Here is a 16,881-nt window from a genome sequence, read left to right on the forward strand (position 1 = left end):
AAAGAACATTCCATAAATATACAATACAAATGTATACTTTCCACAAAAATTACAATTAAATAATTACTTTAAGCCAATCCCCGACTTTTCCCTGTAATTTCACCTAATTGATTTTGAAAATATACACGTTCGGATTCCGATCGGATTTGAAAATATTTCGGTATAGAGATATAGAGTCCGTTCAAATATTTTTATACATGAACACCCTAGCCTAATTATTCTAGTCATTTGTTGTATAACTAATGTCCTTCTTTCGTCGCACAAGTGTAATAGGTCTATGCCAGTGTTTTCGTACATTATCTAGATTCGTGGTTGAAACGGTAAACTCGGTGGCCCATAAACAATTCAGTTTAGATTTAACGGAATCTCGTTAATTAAAAACCTGAAAAAAATTTAAAACTCTGACGCTAACTCGTGACCTGATCCCGGTTGATCCGGTTTTGATTAAACTTTTCATATACTTATTAATATTCTCTCCGTTTCAATATAGATGATGTTTTAAATGTTTGTTTTTGTTTCAAAATAGATGATGTTTTCACATATCTATGTAACTTTAACTTTATCAAAAAATGTGTAGCTAATTGTATTTTTATTTTTTTGTTTATAATTAAATAAATTAATTTTAAATTATATTTCAATGACTTTTTGTTTAGAAAAGACAATATGTGTGCAAATGACCAAAATTTCATCTATTATGAAACAGGGGGAGTATTAAAATTGAGTAATTGAGTACTTATTTAGGCTTTGTATACTAATTTAGATTCTCAGATATTTTTGAATTTGTTTTTTTTTTGTATCTTTCAGGGTTTCGAATTTTTTCGAGTATCCATTCAAGTTTAGATCGAATTTGAATAATATACGATATTCGAAATATTGCCCTACATGATACATTCAGATGTTTTTACCGATAGAATCAGGTACACATTTCAGTTTTTTTGGTTGGATATTCAGATCTCAGTTCGATTAGTATTTGTCATGTCTACAAATGTAATTCAATTAGTTTTGGGTGTGTAATTTGGATGTTAGATAGGATAATTGGTGTCGTATCAGTGAATATGGGTCATACACACGATGGACTAATATTTATTTGGACTCTGGAAAGAAAATTAAGTTATTGTTTTCTAGATAATACTGATACATACAATTTGGTAAAATATTATTTTTTATGTTCAGAGCTATTGATAAAATCAATGAGATTTATTATGCAATATGAAAATTAGAGTTGTTATACAAAATGACAGTTTTACACAATATTCAAATTAGAAAATCGATTATAAAATATAATTTTTCTAATTGAAAATCTGTTACAAGGTAAAGTTATAAAGAATGCATCAGTAAATTAACATCTTAATTTCTATTGTTTATAGTATGTGATGCATATTTTTATGTAATAATTTTTTAAGAAGTTTTGTCATGGTTTTGTAAGCTAGTTTTGGTATTTGTGAAATTGTTTTTTTTTGCTTGGAGAAAAATCATCTATTTTGTATAAAATTGAAAGATTGAAATTAGGCATATGGTCGTTTGGCTTTCAATTCAGTTTTTTTAGTGTCTTTTGGATTATGTTGTTTTTGTTTTCACTTTTTCGAATTTTTATAAATATAGAAACCGTTCATATATTATTAAAGACATACAAAATAACAGTAAATCTATTTTTTTTGAACAATAACAGTAAATTTTGTTTCTGCTTATAAAATTGTCTTTTAACATCTCTTTGACCAAAAAAACCATCTCGTTTTTTACCTTCATGCTGCGGTTAAGAGCATGTTTATCCATAGGATCCCACGTCTTTTTTAAGTACACTTTAATGACTATTAAATTAATAAATTGTAGTTAAAGACCTTATTTAAGAATCAATCACCTAATTTTTGAGCTACAACGGTAGTTTCTTAGTTTGGGTTTCTTAAAAAAAATATTATTTTTTATTAAAGATAAAATTTATTTATGAAATAAAACATAATAAAGATAACATTTTAAACATACATTTTTAAATTAAACATAAAAACAAGGATTAATAAAAGAAACGAGAAAAAAATGCAAGAAATATCTGAGCTCAGTTGTTCTCTTGATCACGTCCAAATTTATTTCATAAATGTTCAACCAAATCAGCTTTGAGTTGTTGATGCATTTGTCTATCACGAATTCTAGTTCGAACACCCATCATATTGGCGATATTTGTAGGCATATCTGTAGAAAAATCGAGATTGACATGTGAATTTCCGGTGACTTCTCCTTGTTGGAACTCAGAAACATCAAAATTGAGTATATCCATCTCGTTCGTCTTCTACTATCATATTATGGAGTATTATACATGCTCTCATAATCTTCCCAATTTTGGCTTTATCCCAAAAAAAGTGCAGGGTTTTTAACAATGGCAAAGCGAGCTTGTAAGACTTCAAAAGCACACTCGACATCTTTTCGAAAAGCTTCTTGATGTTGAACAAATAAAACCGCTTTTGGCCCTTGTGGTACTTGAATAGATTGGATAAAAGTTGTCCATTTCGGATAAATACCGTCAGTGAGATAGTAAGCCAAATGATACTCTCTTCCATTGACAGAGTAAGTGACTTGCGGAGCTTGGCCTTTTATTATGTCATCAAAAACGGGTGAGCGATCAAGAACATTGATATCATTTAAGGTACCTGGAGGTCCGAAAAACGCAAGCCATATCCATAGATCATACAAAGCAACCACCTCAAAAACAATTGTGGGTTTTCCCAAACCACGTGAATATTGACATTTCCAAGCGGTGGGACAATTCTTCCACCCCCAATGCATATAATTGATGCTTCCTATCATCCTGGGAAATCCACGGTGCTCACCAATATCAAGTAGACGTTGAAGATCAGCCGGTGTTGGTCTTCTTAGGTACTCATTGCTGAATTAGGTACTCATTGCTGAATAATATTATTCCTTCCACAAAATGTACTCACACCATTTTTGGTCATTCCGCAGCTCCTCCCAAGCGTGGTGAAAGTTAAATTTCATCTTATGATCATTGTAGAAGATCTCGTGTGCCAGTTTAACAACATCATGCTCAACTATGTCCACTAGTTTTATGTCTTGTTGCAGCCTCATAGGATCTACAAAACTTACACACAAGATCATTCATCTTCTGCCACCTTTGCTTACACTGAATTGCCTCTCGTTTTTCACCTCTTTCCACCTTTGGACTAGCTTCATAGTAAGCTACAATGCGTTTCCAGAAAGCACCGACTTTCTGCTCATTACTTACAACATGGTCCTTACTGGTGTTTAACCACGCGCTAATGAGGACTAAATCATATGTGGGAGTCAATTTCTTTCTTTCTTTGCGCTCTGTAGGTGAGTCTTCACATAAACTTGAAGTTTCAGTACATTGAGTACTAAACACCGGGACTTGTGATGATCCGTACTCCCCACCATGTGAAAAACTCGCATACGAAAAGGGTTCAGGAAGAACAGTATCTTGTTGACTGTTCAAAAGGTCAACAAAATGTCTGATTATGTGGATTCGTAGAATCCATATCCTAATATGTGAGAGAAGAGAGGAAGAAGAAGAAATGTGTTTGAGATCGTGTGAGAAGAGAGGAAAAAGTGAGATCGTGTGAGAAGAGAGAAAGCACCGTGTTTATTATATGAAAAGAGAAGAAACTCGTGTTAGTTGGCTTTTAATTGCCTTTACTTTTTGAATTGAGTTGTATCTAACAAAATTTATTGCCTAGCACACAGTCCCAACACACATTCATCACAAGCACATTCTCTAATATAAGCATTGATCAGAAGCATTCCTCACAACCACAACCTAACTCGTACAAGTCTATTCACTAACCATAATATAACTCTAACAAGAATTTATTAACCTAACTACAATGCAATTAAGAAAAAAGCAAGAAAATGATATCAAGGAAAGTGAAATTACCTAACCAAGAGTCTCAAGTTCTGGAATCTGTCTTTGGCTCCAAGTTCTCACTACTTTGTTCATTCTGATCTTTTGCTCCTCACATCATTCATCGGCGCGAGCAATGCACACAATGTCCATCCTTGTCCTTACCATGTTAGCAATACACACAATGTCCATCAATGCAAACCAAATTAGCATTCACAAACAGCCCTATAATAAAAAAACAACTCTCTTCATATTCATAAGATCATATAAATCACTGATTTCAATTACCTACAAAACCCTAATTAAAATCCCTTTCAATAGAGTGAAAAGAAGGAAAAAGACCCAACCTTTATGAGAATGGTATCACCACGGAAGAGCTTGAGCTTCTCCATGGTCGCGGGTTGTAGAGATACAACGGAGTTATCATCATTACTGGCCTCTTCGATTTCCTGATAACAAAATAAAAAAAGGATTCAGCTTTGAACTTTAGACACTAGATCAATCAAAATACAAAGAAGAATGAGGTGAGAAAGTTAAATACTTGGGTAGTTGATCTCGAAGTTGAAGAGATCGTGAGCGACATCTGAAAGACCGACGAAGAAGACGTCCTGAGGACAGACAGAGTGATCGTCCGTGATGGGTTTCCATCGTTCCTCTAACGGCGAATACGAGCGAAGACCGAGGAGACGCCGTGAGGACCGGGAGAGTCGCCCTCTGTGGTGAGTTTCCATCGTTCCTCTGACGGCGAAGACCGAGGAGACGCCGTGAGGACCGGGAGCGTCGTCCTCCGTGGTGAGTTTCCATCGTCCCTCTGACGGCGAAGACGAGCGAAGAAGGAGGAGACGCCGAGAGTCGTCGATCGTCCTTCTTGCGGAGAAAAAGAGACAACGAACCGACCACATAAAAGAAAAGAAAGGGAGAAAATAAAATAAAATAAAATAAAACAGAGATATTTGTATGCTGACACGTGGTATAAAACTCATCTAAAAGCCGGTTGCCAAATTCTTTACTTAAGGATCGATAATATGCATTTTATTTTATTTTGTTTAGATTTAATTACTGATTTAAGAACCTTGTTAAAGATCTGCGATAAATATGGTCTAACTAAATGTAGCTTAAAGATGGCTTCAGACTCTTCTCCGAGTTTGGAGAGGTTGCCAATGGTAAGTCACTCTCTCTTTTATTTATTTTTTGTCACGAAAGGTAAGTCAATCTCTCTTGAATAATAATAATTGGATATAACGAAGTATTTCCTAGTCCACACAAAATATAGCACAAAGAATCTGAAGTGAAAAATCTGTTTTAAGAGGCAAACCAAGTGGACACTTGTAAGTTGTGAGTTGAATCTTCCCTTTGTCTCACCCTTTTGCGTGTGTGTTGTGTGTGGCCACTAATGTAGCAAAACACAAAGTACGTTGGCAGGGAAGAGCCAGACACAAAGAGAGGGCGAGATCTTATCCCATGGCGGCTATTACTAGTCTCCAAGCAATCCATCTCAAATCTGGACGACGTGGCAGCATCCGATGTGGGATCGCGGAGCCGAGCGGAGAGCCAGCTCCTGTGGGGCAGAAGACAAGATACAACGATGGTTTGGCTGAGAGAGTGTTCATGGGGCTGTTCGCGAGGAAGATGGACAAGTTTGGTGGCTCAAAGAAGAAGAATGAAATAAAGGAGAAAGGAGTTTGGGACTATGACTACGAGAGCTTCGTTGAGGTTTCAAAGAGAGTGATGCAGGGACGGTCCAGGTCTCAGCAACAAGAGGTTGTGAGGGAGGTTCTTCTCTCCATGCTTCCTCCTGGCGCTCCTGAACAGTTTAGAAAGCTGTTCCCACCGACGAAATGGGCGGCAGAGTTCAATGCAGCTCTCACGGTGCCTTTCTTTCACTGGTTGGTTGGTCCTTCTCAGGTCATAGAAGTGGAAGTGGATGGTGTGAAACAGAGAAGTGGCGTTCGTATAAAGAAATGCAGGTATGCTATTACTACTACTACTAGTTGTTCTTGTCATGTTCAAAATTGTTGTAGGCTTTAGCTCATACTGTTGATATTGAAGGTATCTGGAGAACAGTGGGTGTGTAGGAATGTGTGTGAATATGTGCAAGATCCCAACACAAGATTTCTTCACCAATGAGTTTGGCCTCCCACTCACCATGAACCCAAGTAAGTAATCTCTTTCTCACCATATAATCTCTTCTTCCTCTACATAATTGCCCATTGTCTCCATTTTCTGCTCGTAGATTTTGATGATATGAGTTGCGAGATGATATACGGACAAGTGCCTCCGTCCTTTGAGGATGATCCAGCCACCAAACAACCTTGTTTAGCGGACATATGTACGTCTTACAAGTTGTCAGATTGCATTGATGTATCTAGTGTGTAATCAATCTAATTAACACATGATGATGTTGCTTATCTGCAGGTTCTATAGCCAATCCGAGCTCCCCAGTCTGCCCTAAACTACAGGCATGAACACCATTGGATCAGCCAGATGTGCTATTTCCAGTAGATATATACATTACATATGTTTCACAAACACATACACATAAAAGTCAACAATGTGGAGAGTTTGATACTAGTTAGTATTATTCTCTACTTCTATGCTGGTTGAGTTGTGAAATTATCCAATAAAAATACACACACTTGAGCTTACTCATCTCCATCACATAAAAGAGCGTTGAATATAGTCCTTTTGATAGTTGATAGAGATATAAATTAACAGATGAGGCATTAATGTTTGAATGGATGTCAAAGAGTAAAAACAAGGTGTCGTTTACTAAAAGCACAGGGAAGTTGTTGGCCCAACAAACGATCGTGATGAAACTACCAGAAACATTAAAGAGTAAGACAGCCTCTGTTTCTGCCACCTTCTCTTACTCTCTAAAGACAGCAGCTAACTTTGAGGTGAAGAGACATATAGAAAGACACACACAAAAAAAAAGAATGGTTAGAGCTGATAAACATGTGATGATTCTTTCAGCTTTACAACAAGAGGCTGGCACAAGATGCGGAAGAAGAGAGAATAGGCAGAGAAGAGATGGAATACAAGCGGCTCTTGAAAGAGAGAGCGTCTGAGAAATCAAAGATAGAGAAAGAGAGACAGATGCCACTACAAGAAATATGTACATTGTTAGCGCTGAAAATATGCTATATTAGATGTTTGATAGCGAATTCATAAATGCTATGTATACGGCAGCCATCATAGGTACCCCTTCTACGATAGCATTTTTTTGGAATGCTATGAAATATACACGTATCATAGCAATACTCCTATGATGTTATTACCTTTTACCATAATATTTATAGTTTGCTATTATAGAATGAAAATTATAATAGCATTTACCATAATATTTATAGTTTGCTATTATAGAATGAAAATTATAATAGCATTTATCTATGAATCTTGATAATACATTTTCAGTGCCATTGAATTTATATATATATATATATTATATATATATATATATATATATATATATATAAATTATCCGGAATGTATATTTAATTTCTTTTTAAAACATAAATTAGAATTAATTTATAATTAAATCGGTTAAGTTGACTAAAAATAATAAATTGGTATTTTTATAAATTGAATTTTGGTTTACAATTACATTGGTTTACAATTACATTGGTTTACAGTTACAAATTGGTTTAGTAATTAAACCTAATTAACTGTAAACCCTAATCTGTATGTTGTTGTCGCCTCCCTAATTAACTCTAAACCAGAATTAAAAAACTAAGTAAACCAGAACACCCTAATTAACTCTAAACCCTAATCTGTATGTTGTTGTCGCCTCCCTCCTCCTTTGCCTCTTTCTTCTCGAGGTCTTACTCTATTCTGTCTCCAAATGACGCATCTCAATCTGATGATGACCAGTGCTGGTGATGATATCTCAATCCAATTGACTCATCTCAATCTGCAGCCACAAGAAGAAAATATTCCACACTTTAAAGTAATGTTCCATTGCAATTATCGAACAGTTTAAGGGCAAGAGAAAGTGAAGAACCTTCTACATCTCAGTCTTGGAAACAAAGGACCTTCACCATCGACCTTCAACAACTTCTTTGTTGAGCACACAGTGCGCAGATTAGACTCACTCCTTGATCTCATACCCTGTACAGGTATCAAGGAATACAAACAGACTTACAATCCTAATCTCCAATGGTTAGCTTAAAGAGAAGTACAAAGTGAATGGATGAAGTGAATGGATGAGGAATACCTGAGAAAATCTTTGGCTCGCCGAGCCATCCTCCGCCATTGTCTTCCATGGTACGCTCCACATCCACCATCTCATGCCGCCACTAGCTTCCAGACACCACCACCGCTGCTAGCTTGCTCTGTCAACACAAATCAGAAAATATTATCGGACAATAAAGGGAATGAAGAGACTAAGATTAGAAAAAGAGAAAACAAATTCTGCAAACATACAAGACGGGGAGGAAGAGGAAGAGAGAGAGATAGCAGGAAGTTAATAAGAAAAGAAAAAAATCGATTAATTATATCCATTGGATTGAGATCAATATTCAACGGTGGAGATTAATACTTTAGTAATCCTCACCATTCACCCTCATTGGTCGAGGCTTTTTCTATTTCTATTTTTGTTTTTTTTCCTTCTTTGTTATTGTAGTTTCTCTTCTTTTGTTCTTGGCAACTATTGTAATGTGTAAATATAATTGTAGTTAAGTTAAAATTTAGGATAAAATTATTGAAAAATAAACTAATAAAGTTCATTACGAAAAGATAGAAGATTAATTTTATTTAAAATTAATATTTAATGTTTTATGATATAGGTTAATGTGAGGTATGTGGTTTAGGGTTTAAGGTTGAGATTTAGAATTAAATATATGGTTTGAGTTTTAGAATATACTTGGAGTTTTATTTTTTATATTTTATTATAAGTTTGAGGTTTAGATTTTTAAAACATCAGGGTTTAGGGTATATGAAATGAATATGGTTTATGAAAAGAGTTTAACGTATAAAATTATGGTTTTGGAATTTGGGAATAAGTATATAATTTGAGATTAAATTTCAAAAATGATTAAATTTAGAGTTTTATATTTAAATTTAAGCTTTAAAATATTATTCTTGAAATTTATATTTAGGATAGAGGGTTTGAAGTATGTAGTTAGGTTTAGGGTATGTTTAGGGTTTAGAGCTTTAGGATAGATGGTTTGAGGTATATTAGTGTTAGATTTTTTTTTTAATCATATTCTTGTTATGTTGTCTTTGAATTTTATGATGAAATATTAAATAAAGATTTCTCTCAAACAACAGATCTATAAATAAAAGTTTATATTTCATTCATTTTATAAAACATATATTATTTCTTATATCATCTAAAATATACATCAACTTGCAATACATATTACAACTCCCATCCGTGCCTCTAACCCTGCAAGCAATTACATACAAAGGCCAACTAATATAACAGAAAACCTCATCTTCCTCTTCCTGAAAATACAGAGAACCCTTATCCTAATGACATTGAATTACACGATTAGATAAGTTGTCTCATGGCACAACAGACCCAAAAAGATAAAAAAACTAACAAGACGTGTGGGGTTGGGGAAGCTCTTGTGTCCCTCCTTGACCACGTCTTTATCTCCAATACACAGAACATCCTTTTTGACATTGTCAAAGAACTACAAATTTATGGAGAATCACAACAATTCAATCATCTAGATAGAGAGTATCCAGGGTGTTAATAAGAGCAATGATGAGCTGCTTACCCCTCTACCATCAAGGAAACAACGCCAAAAGAAGCCAGGACGAGGCCGACTTACAGCATCCTTAATAGCATCCGTTATGACACCAGTAACGAGCACACAAAACAACAGACCTGAAAACACAAGAACACACCTCATAAGTAAAGAACTGCAAAGAATCTGAAACATCAAATCGTTATCAATATCAGACATGTTACTGCCTTCACCATCCCAAGCTATTGATTTGGCAATTCATTGCATCACCTGAGAGTTATTACGTTTAAGAGTTCCATGTTAAGTCCATCTTATGAACAGCTGTTAGAAAGATGGCAAGGACATACATACCGCATCAAGGCATGCCTGAAGCTGTGCAGCTTCCTTATAGTTCAAAGAATATATAAAAGGTGATCCAATAGTCCGCTCGCCAAAGCAATGACTGTGCCGTTGGTACTCGTGTCACCATCTACCTATAAGACCATACTTGTCATAAACCAGAGCCTGTAAATGAAAAATCGATATCTTTACAACAATGTTTGAAATGTTTAACTCACTGTGATCATCCCAAAGCCTTTTGCCATACCTCCAACTCAAATTGTGGTTCCTCCAATCTGAGCAGTTTCAGATCTTTGTAAGATATATGAGATTACAGGAAAAATAATGCAACTCAGTTTCTTAAACCTAACTGTGATTCAACTGCCACACTCTTGCTTACAAGATCAGTTTTCATGATTGCAATAGCAACAGAATGCCAGAATCTGCCATGCATTAATCAACAATGCACTCGCCTGAAAGAATTCAAAAACTTACTGATTCAAAAGCTCATAAGCACAACATGATTAGGTCCAAGTCTAGATGATTACCGTTTTGGAAGTCTCAGTAACCTTCTTGCAGTAAACTACAGGAGCAACGACCATATTCTGATATTCATTGTAAACACCACTGGGAAAAAAAATCTCACAAGAAGAAATTCACAGGCTGGGAATATTTTCTTCTTAGCAAGATCACCAGATGCTCCAACCACCGTGATACTAACTGTTGACTCCTGTTCCCCACCATTACGCTACGTTGCAAGCTTGTCTGCTTCTTATGATGGAATTGATAAAAGTCTTATCTTAGCATTTCTCAGCCGGTTTTGAGTTCGTGACTACTACTGCCACTGAAACCAATTGTAATCTCATTAGAGAATAGAAACCAATCCACATTTAAAGTTTCAAGCTTAACCCGGAAACAAAAAAAAGAGCACAGAGAATCCAATTAAAGTTACCATCTTGCAATACAACAGAGCTTTAGAACGAACTTCCTCTGCGATCTAAGACACAGCTCCTGAGGAGAGGAATGAGAGTGAGAGTTGTCAGTCTCCATTGACGAGGGAAGAGTGATTCGAGAAGACGACTCCGTCTTCTGCCTTCTCTTCTCTCGAGACGAGTTTTGAAGAAAGGTACAAGCGGCGACGGATCTCGAATACGGCGGATCTATGAAGCAGAGGCGAAAACGGCGGAGACAAAGCAAGACCCGACCCAACCCAAGCTCTGCTTATCGGGGACGAAGCAAGACACACCCGAGCTCTGTCTCCTCTCTATCCCTGTTTCGTCTCTTCTCCCTTCTCTTCTGTCTCTCATGTCTCAGACCCTTTTTTTTTTCTTTTTTTGTGCACTCGTGTTTTGTTTCATTGGAGTGTAGCGGCTAGTTAGTCGCCTGAAGTTTCCTCTCATCTTCTAACCTATCTGTCCGGCGTGGGCGGGTGGTGATTATGTCAAGCTCAAGCGCGGGTCGGGGTTGGAGCTTTGTCGCATGTGTGGCACACTGTCTTTACTGTGCAGATCAATAGATCTTAGCCTTGGTGATGGAGAGGTGTTCTCTCATCAGTTTGGGAGGAGAAATATATTGTCTCTTGTCCTGAGCATCAGATATGTATCAGACAAGGACTTTACTTGGTTGGCTGTGTTATTGCTTTTTTGGGATCAACTTTTGCGTTTTTGTTGCTAGACTGTTTGTCTCAGCATTGTAAGGGATACTTTTACAATGAATAATAAGTGTTAAAAAAAAGATAATATTGATACATACAATTTGATAACATATTATTTTTATGTTTAGAGCTATTTATAAAATCAATGAGAATTATAATGCAATATGAAAATTTGAGTTGTTATACAAAATGAGAGTTTTGCGCGATATTCAAATTAGAAAATCGATTATAAAAGATAAATTTCTGATTGAAAATCTGTTACAAGGTAAATTTTTAAAGAATGCATCACTAAATTAACATCTTTGGGGGGGGGGGAGGGGAGGGGGGGGTTATTGGTTAGTGAATTATCATGAATTTTGGAAATTTTGAGATTCTATTGTTATTGGTTATTGGATTTCAAAAGTCTTAATAGAATCCATTGTTATTAGTTTAAGAATTTTCAAAATCCATTCAAATCCCTTGTTATTCAAAACTTTTAGTTATTATTGATTCACTACAAGAAAACACATGCTTAACGACGAAAATTAACGAGGAAAAACAATCCTCGTAAATTTGCGTCGAGTTTACGACGAATTTACGTGAAAAACTAAAGTCATCGTTATTTCCTCGTAACGTAACGACAAAACTGTTTCGTCGTAAAGTGGATGTAACTTTACGAGTATTTTACGAGGAAAAACTATTTCCTCGTAAATACGACGTAAACTATGCGTGGTATTTACGAGGGAATAGTTTACGTGTATTTAGCGAGGAAATTTTTGAATCCACCAACTTTATAGGTGTTACCCGTTTTTTTTGCCCACCTAATTAATTTTCGTCGTAAATTCATAGCAAAATTACAACTACCAGATTCGAATTTTCCTATAAATATGGATGTTTAAACATCATTTTAAACACACCAACAACAAAAAACGTGAAAGAAAAAAAAATGGCTGGCTCCGGGAATATTTACGAGTTGCGGAAGTGGATGTAAATGCATAGAGATGCTAACGGGAGAGTGACGAAAGAATACCTTGCGGGTCTGGAGACATTTATGCATCAAGCAAATTCAACACCGCTCGCCCAAGAAAGTGGTAAGATGTTCTGTCCTTGTCGGAAATGCAACAATTCGAAACTGGCAAACCGTGAAAATGTTTGGAAGCATTTAATAAATAGAGGTTTCACGGCAAATTACTATATCTGGTTTCAACATGGAGAAGGTTTTAATTATGATCAGAATGAAGCTAGTAGTAGTAATAGCAATTTTCAGGAAAAAGAACCGGTTGATCATCATTTGCATAATGAACATAGTTACCAGCAGGAGGAGATGGTAGATTATGATAGGGTTCATGATATGGTAGCTGATGCATTCGTAGCTCATGATGGAGATGAAGAACCTAATATAGATGCAAAAAAGTTTTACGAAATGTTAAGCGCGGCGAATCAACCACTTTACAGTGGTTGTAGAGAAGGTCTCTCTAAATTGTCGTTAGCTGCTAGAATGATGAATATTAAAACTGATCACAATCTACCTGAAAGTTGCATGAACGAATGGGCGGACTTGTTTAAAGAGTATTTGCCGGATGACAATGTGTCTGCTGATTCTTATTATGAGATTCAGAAACTGGTTTATAGTCTTGGGTTGCCTTCGGAGATGATAGATGTTTGCATCGACAACTGCATGATCTATTGGGGAGATGATGAGAAGCTAGAAGAATGTCGATTCTGCAAGAAGCCACGATTCAAGCCGCAAGGACGGGGACGTAATAGGGTACCGTACCAAAGGATGTGGTACCTACCAATTACAGACAGATTGAAAAGATTGTATCAATCAGAGCAGACTGCTGGAAAGATGAGATGGCATGCCGAGCATACTCAGACAGATGGTGAGATGACTCATCCATCAGATGCAAGAGCCTGGAAACATTTCAACAAAGTACATCCAGATTTCGCTAGCAATATCCGGAATGTGTATCTCGGATTATGCACAAATGGATTTAGTCCGTTCGGAATGTCAGAGAGACAATATTCATTGTGGCCAGTCTTTCTTACTCCATACAACCTGCCACCGGAGATGTGCATGCAACGGGAGTTACTATTCTTGACCATATTAATACCTGGTCCGAACCATCCAAAAAGGTCCCTGGATGTTTTCCTACAACCACTGATAAAAGAGTTGAAGGATTTGTGGTCAACAGGGGTGAGGACGTATGACTGTTCAACGAAGACGAATTTTACGATGCGAGCGATGCTTTTGTGGACCATACGTGATTTTCCTGGCTATGGGATGTTGTCTGGATGGACTACACATGGGAGATTAGCTTGTCCATATTGTAATGGAACGACAGATGCGTTTCAACTGAAGAATGGTAGGAAGACAAGCTGGTTTGGTTGTCACCGTCGATTTTTTTCCTATTGGCCATCCTTACCGAAGAAACAAGAATTTGTTTAGGCACAAAAGGGTTGTGAGAGACACTCCTCCTCCATATCTAACTGGAGAACAAATTGAAGCGCAAATCGACTACTACGGAGCTAACGAAACAGTTCGTTGGGGTGGTAATTGGCATGTCCCTCGTAATATGCCTGATTCTTACAGTGTTCATCACAACTGGCACAAAAAAAGTATTTTTGGGAGTTGCCATATTGGAAGGATCAATCAATTGAACGCGGGCAAACCAGTATTTTTGGGAGTTGCCATCGTGGTTTAGAGGATTGAACTTCCTTTGAATGAGGACTGCAAAGCTGTCTAGAATTGGTATCAATCAATTGAACGCGGGCAAACCAATATTTACTGCAAGGTGGTCTCATATATCATCAAAGATGTTATCACCATTTGGCAATGCTTTCATTTGGTTAAGCTATCGCTTCTGCTCTGCTTTTAGCTCTATGGGTTAGTTTGTTTAATTGTTTCGTAGGTGTTGTTTTCTTCTTCTCTTCCTATAATTTTTCTGCTATTAGTGTATGTGTAAATTCTGTCAATTTTTTTGAAAATGTTATAAAATTTTAATACTTTTACCAAAAAGTATCATGTGGCCCAAAATTCCAAAAATCAAAGAAAATCTTTTTTTTCTAAGAATTGTTCTATAATTTCAGCACTACAGATGTGATTTTTATAACATTTGGTCAAAAAAAATTAAGGAAAATTATTATTTTTAAGGCCAAAAATGATATTTATGTCCCATTAAACGAATCTCATACACTTTATGTCTCATCTCATTAGACTAATTATTTTCAAAATGACAATAATACTCTTAATATTTCAATTTTAAATTCGTAATTACAATTAATAAATCCTAATTTTAATTTTAAATTCGTAATTAAAATTAATAAATAATTATAATGTATTTAGAAATATTTAATTTTATAATAAAATACATTATTATAATTAAAATAACTAATAACATAAAACAAAAAATCGATTTTAAATTTGTAATTACAATTAATAACAATTTTTAATTCGCAATTACAATTAATAACGTTTTTTTTGTTCTGGAAAATTATTTTTTTCATATAAGGAAAGTGAATATTTCTAAATATTTTATTCCCATAATTTTTAGAACTGATTATTCGTATCCGTACAATATAGTAAATCTCTAGAACTTAGTTTCTACAAGTTTTTAGATTTATAGTAATGTGTACATTTTTATTTCTACAAGTTTTAGATTTCTAATAATGTGTAGATTCTGATTTCTACAGATTTTAGAGCGATAGGTTAAGCGCATAATTATTATTCTAAATATTTTTAGAATACTATTATTTGGGTAGATCACATATTGTAAATATAGTAGATTCAATGAAAACTGTGGATTTCATTTTCTACTTTGTAGTATGCCAATTCTATTTTTTGTAGAACAAAATCTGAAATAATGATTTAAATATCTAATCTATTAAAACAAAGTCATATTTTTTATCTACCCTTAACAAGTGATATTAGGACTATTTAAAAAATTACTTAATATGACATATTTGATTATTTACATTAATAATAAACCAACTATAAATTTGAAATTTTACCCAAAAAAAACTATAAATTTGAATTTTTTTTTTTAATTATAACAAATTCTGTGGAGAAAGAACCTAACAAAATCCTACTAACATTTGTAAATATTTTTATAAAATAACACTTAATTAATTTCGTAAATAGTAATATAATATTATAAATCAATGTTAATTAAAAGTTTATTATAAAATAAGAAAATAAAATTCTATACTATTTTTATATTTTTAGTTATATTCTGTATTATATTTAAATAGAAGTGCTATATGAATTAAATATGGGTAAATTGATATATTCTATTTTTAAAAATAGTTTCATTTAAATAAATTATCACTGATCATTAAAAAATGTGTTAAAATCCGTAAACTTTATTATTATTTTTTACAAAAATAAATTTATCAACATAAATTTATTAAAATTGGTTAAACTTTTATATCTACATATTATCCTTTTTTTTTTGAAACTCTCAACAATATATTGTTTAAAATATTTTATATACAAAAATATAATAGTTTATAACTAACCTTTAGTTCATATACTATTTAAAAATATGTTATTAGAAAACTATGAAATTTTAATAATTCATTTAAATATTAATGACAAATCAAATTTTAATTTTAATTATAAATTATAAATTTATATTAATTATAAAACAATATGCTGAAAAATATATAAAAAATCTTACCAAATAAAATTATTTATATAAAATAATGCATTAATTTAGTAACAAATTCTTTTGAAAATCATATAATCTTCCACCTCAAATATAGTTGTGTAATTTTCCAAACAATTTTGACAAAATACAAAATTTTATAAAATAAATATTCAAACTTAATTGATAATATTTCAAATTTTTCAAAAGATAAAATCATAGATAATATTGAATAATTTCTTGAAATGTAACACGAAAAAACAAACTATGTTGTAAAAATTAAAGTAATTTAATATTTTTAAGTCTTAATTTAATAACAAGAAAAAAAGAAAACTTAATATCATAACATCCAAAAAATATTATATCAATAAAATTTACTAAAATAATATGATAGATGCTACGATGTATACAATTTACTAAAATAATAGGTCTATATTCACAATATATAACACTAAAATTAAAATTATATACTTAAAACATTTATAATAATATCAAAACTATATACTCATAAAATATAAAATATCCGTACGAATGTGCGGGTCAAAATCTAGTTTTTAGAATTGAAAAAAATATCACTAAGTTGATATAGGTATTTTATCAGTAGTTACTATTTTCTAATTTTTTTTTTTAAATTATTTATTTAATTTATTTTCGAAAATACTAAAAAACATTAAATGTAAAATGATACAAAATAAAAATTAGTCTTATAGCATTTTTTTTGTCTAA

At 33.7% G+C, this 16,881-nt stretch overlaps 1 protein-coding gene and 1 long non-coding RNA gene across 2 annotated transcripts; one reads left to right on the forward strand and one right to left on the reverse strand.

Moving 5' to 3' along the window:
* Positions 1-5,020: 5,020 nt before the first annotated feature.
* LOC106390256 (beta-carotene isomerase D27, chloroplastic) lies at positions 5,021-6,510 on the forward strand. The gene is made up of 4 exons (XM_013830678.3): positions 5,021-5,832; positions 5,915-6,021; positions 6,099-6,194; positions 6,281-6,510. Exons 1-4 carry the CDS (start codon positions 5,327-5,329, stop codon positions 6,328-6,330), a joined length of 759 nt encoding a protein of 252 aa, XP_013686132.1. The 5' UTR covers positions 5,021-5,326; the 3' UTR covers positions 6,331-6,510.
* Positions 6,511-7,413: 903 nt separating this feature from the next.
* Positions 7,414-8,410, reverse strand: LOC106449346. The gene is made up of 3 exons (XR_007329311.1): positions 8,079-8,410; positions 7,866-7,972; positions 7,414-7,775 (listed from the first exon to the last, which is right to left on the reverse strand). It is a non-coding gene; the product is annotated as an uncharacterized LOC106449346 (long non-coding RNA).
* Positions 8,411-16,881: the final 8,471 nt, after the last annotated feature.

Source organism: Brassica napus, chromosome C9 (assembly GCF_020379485.1).
Source record: "Brassica napus cultivar Da-Ae chromosome C9, Da-Ae, whole genome shotgun sequence".
Lineage (NCBI taxonomy): Eukaryota > Viridiplantae > Streptophyta > Magnoliopsida > Brassicales > Brassicaceae > Brassica > Brassica napus.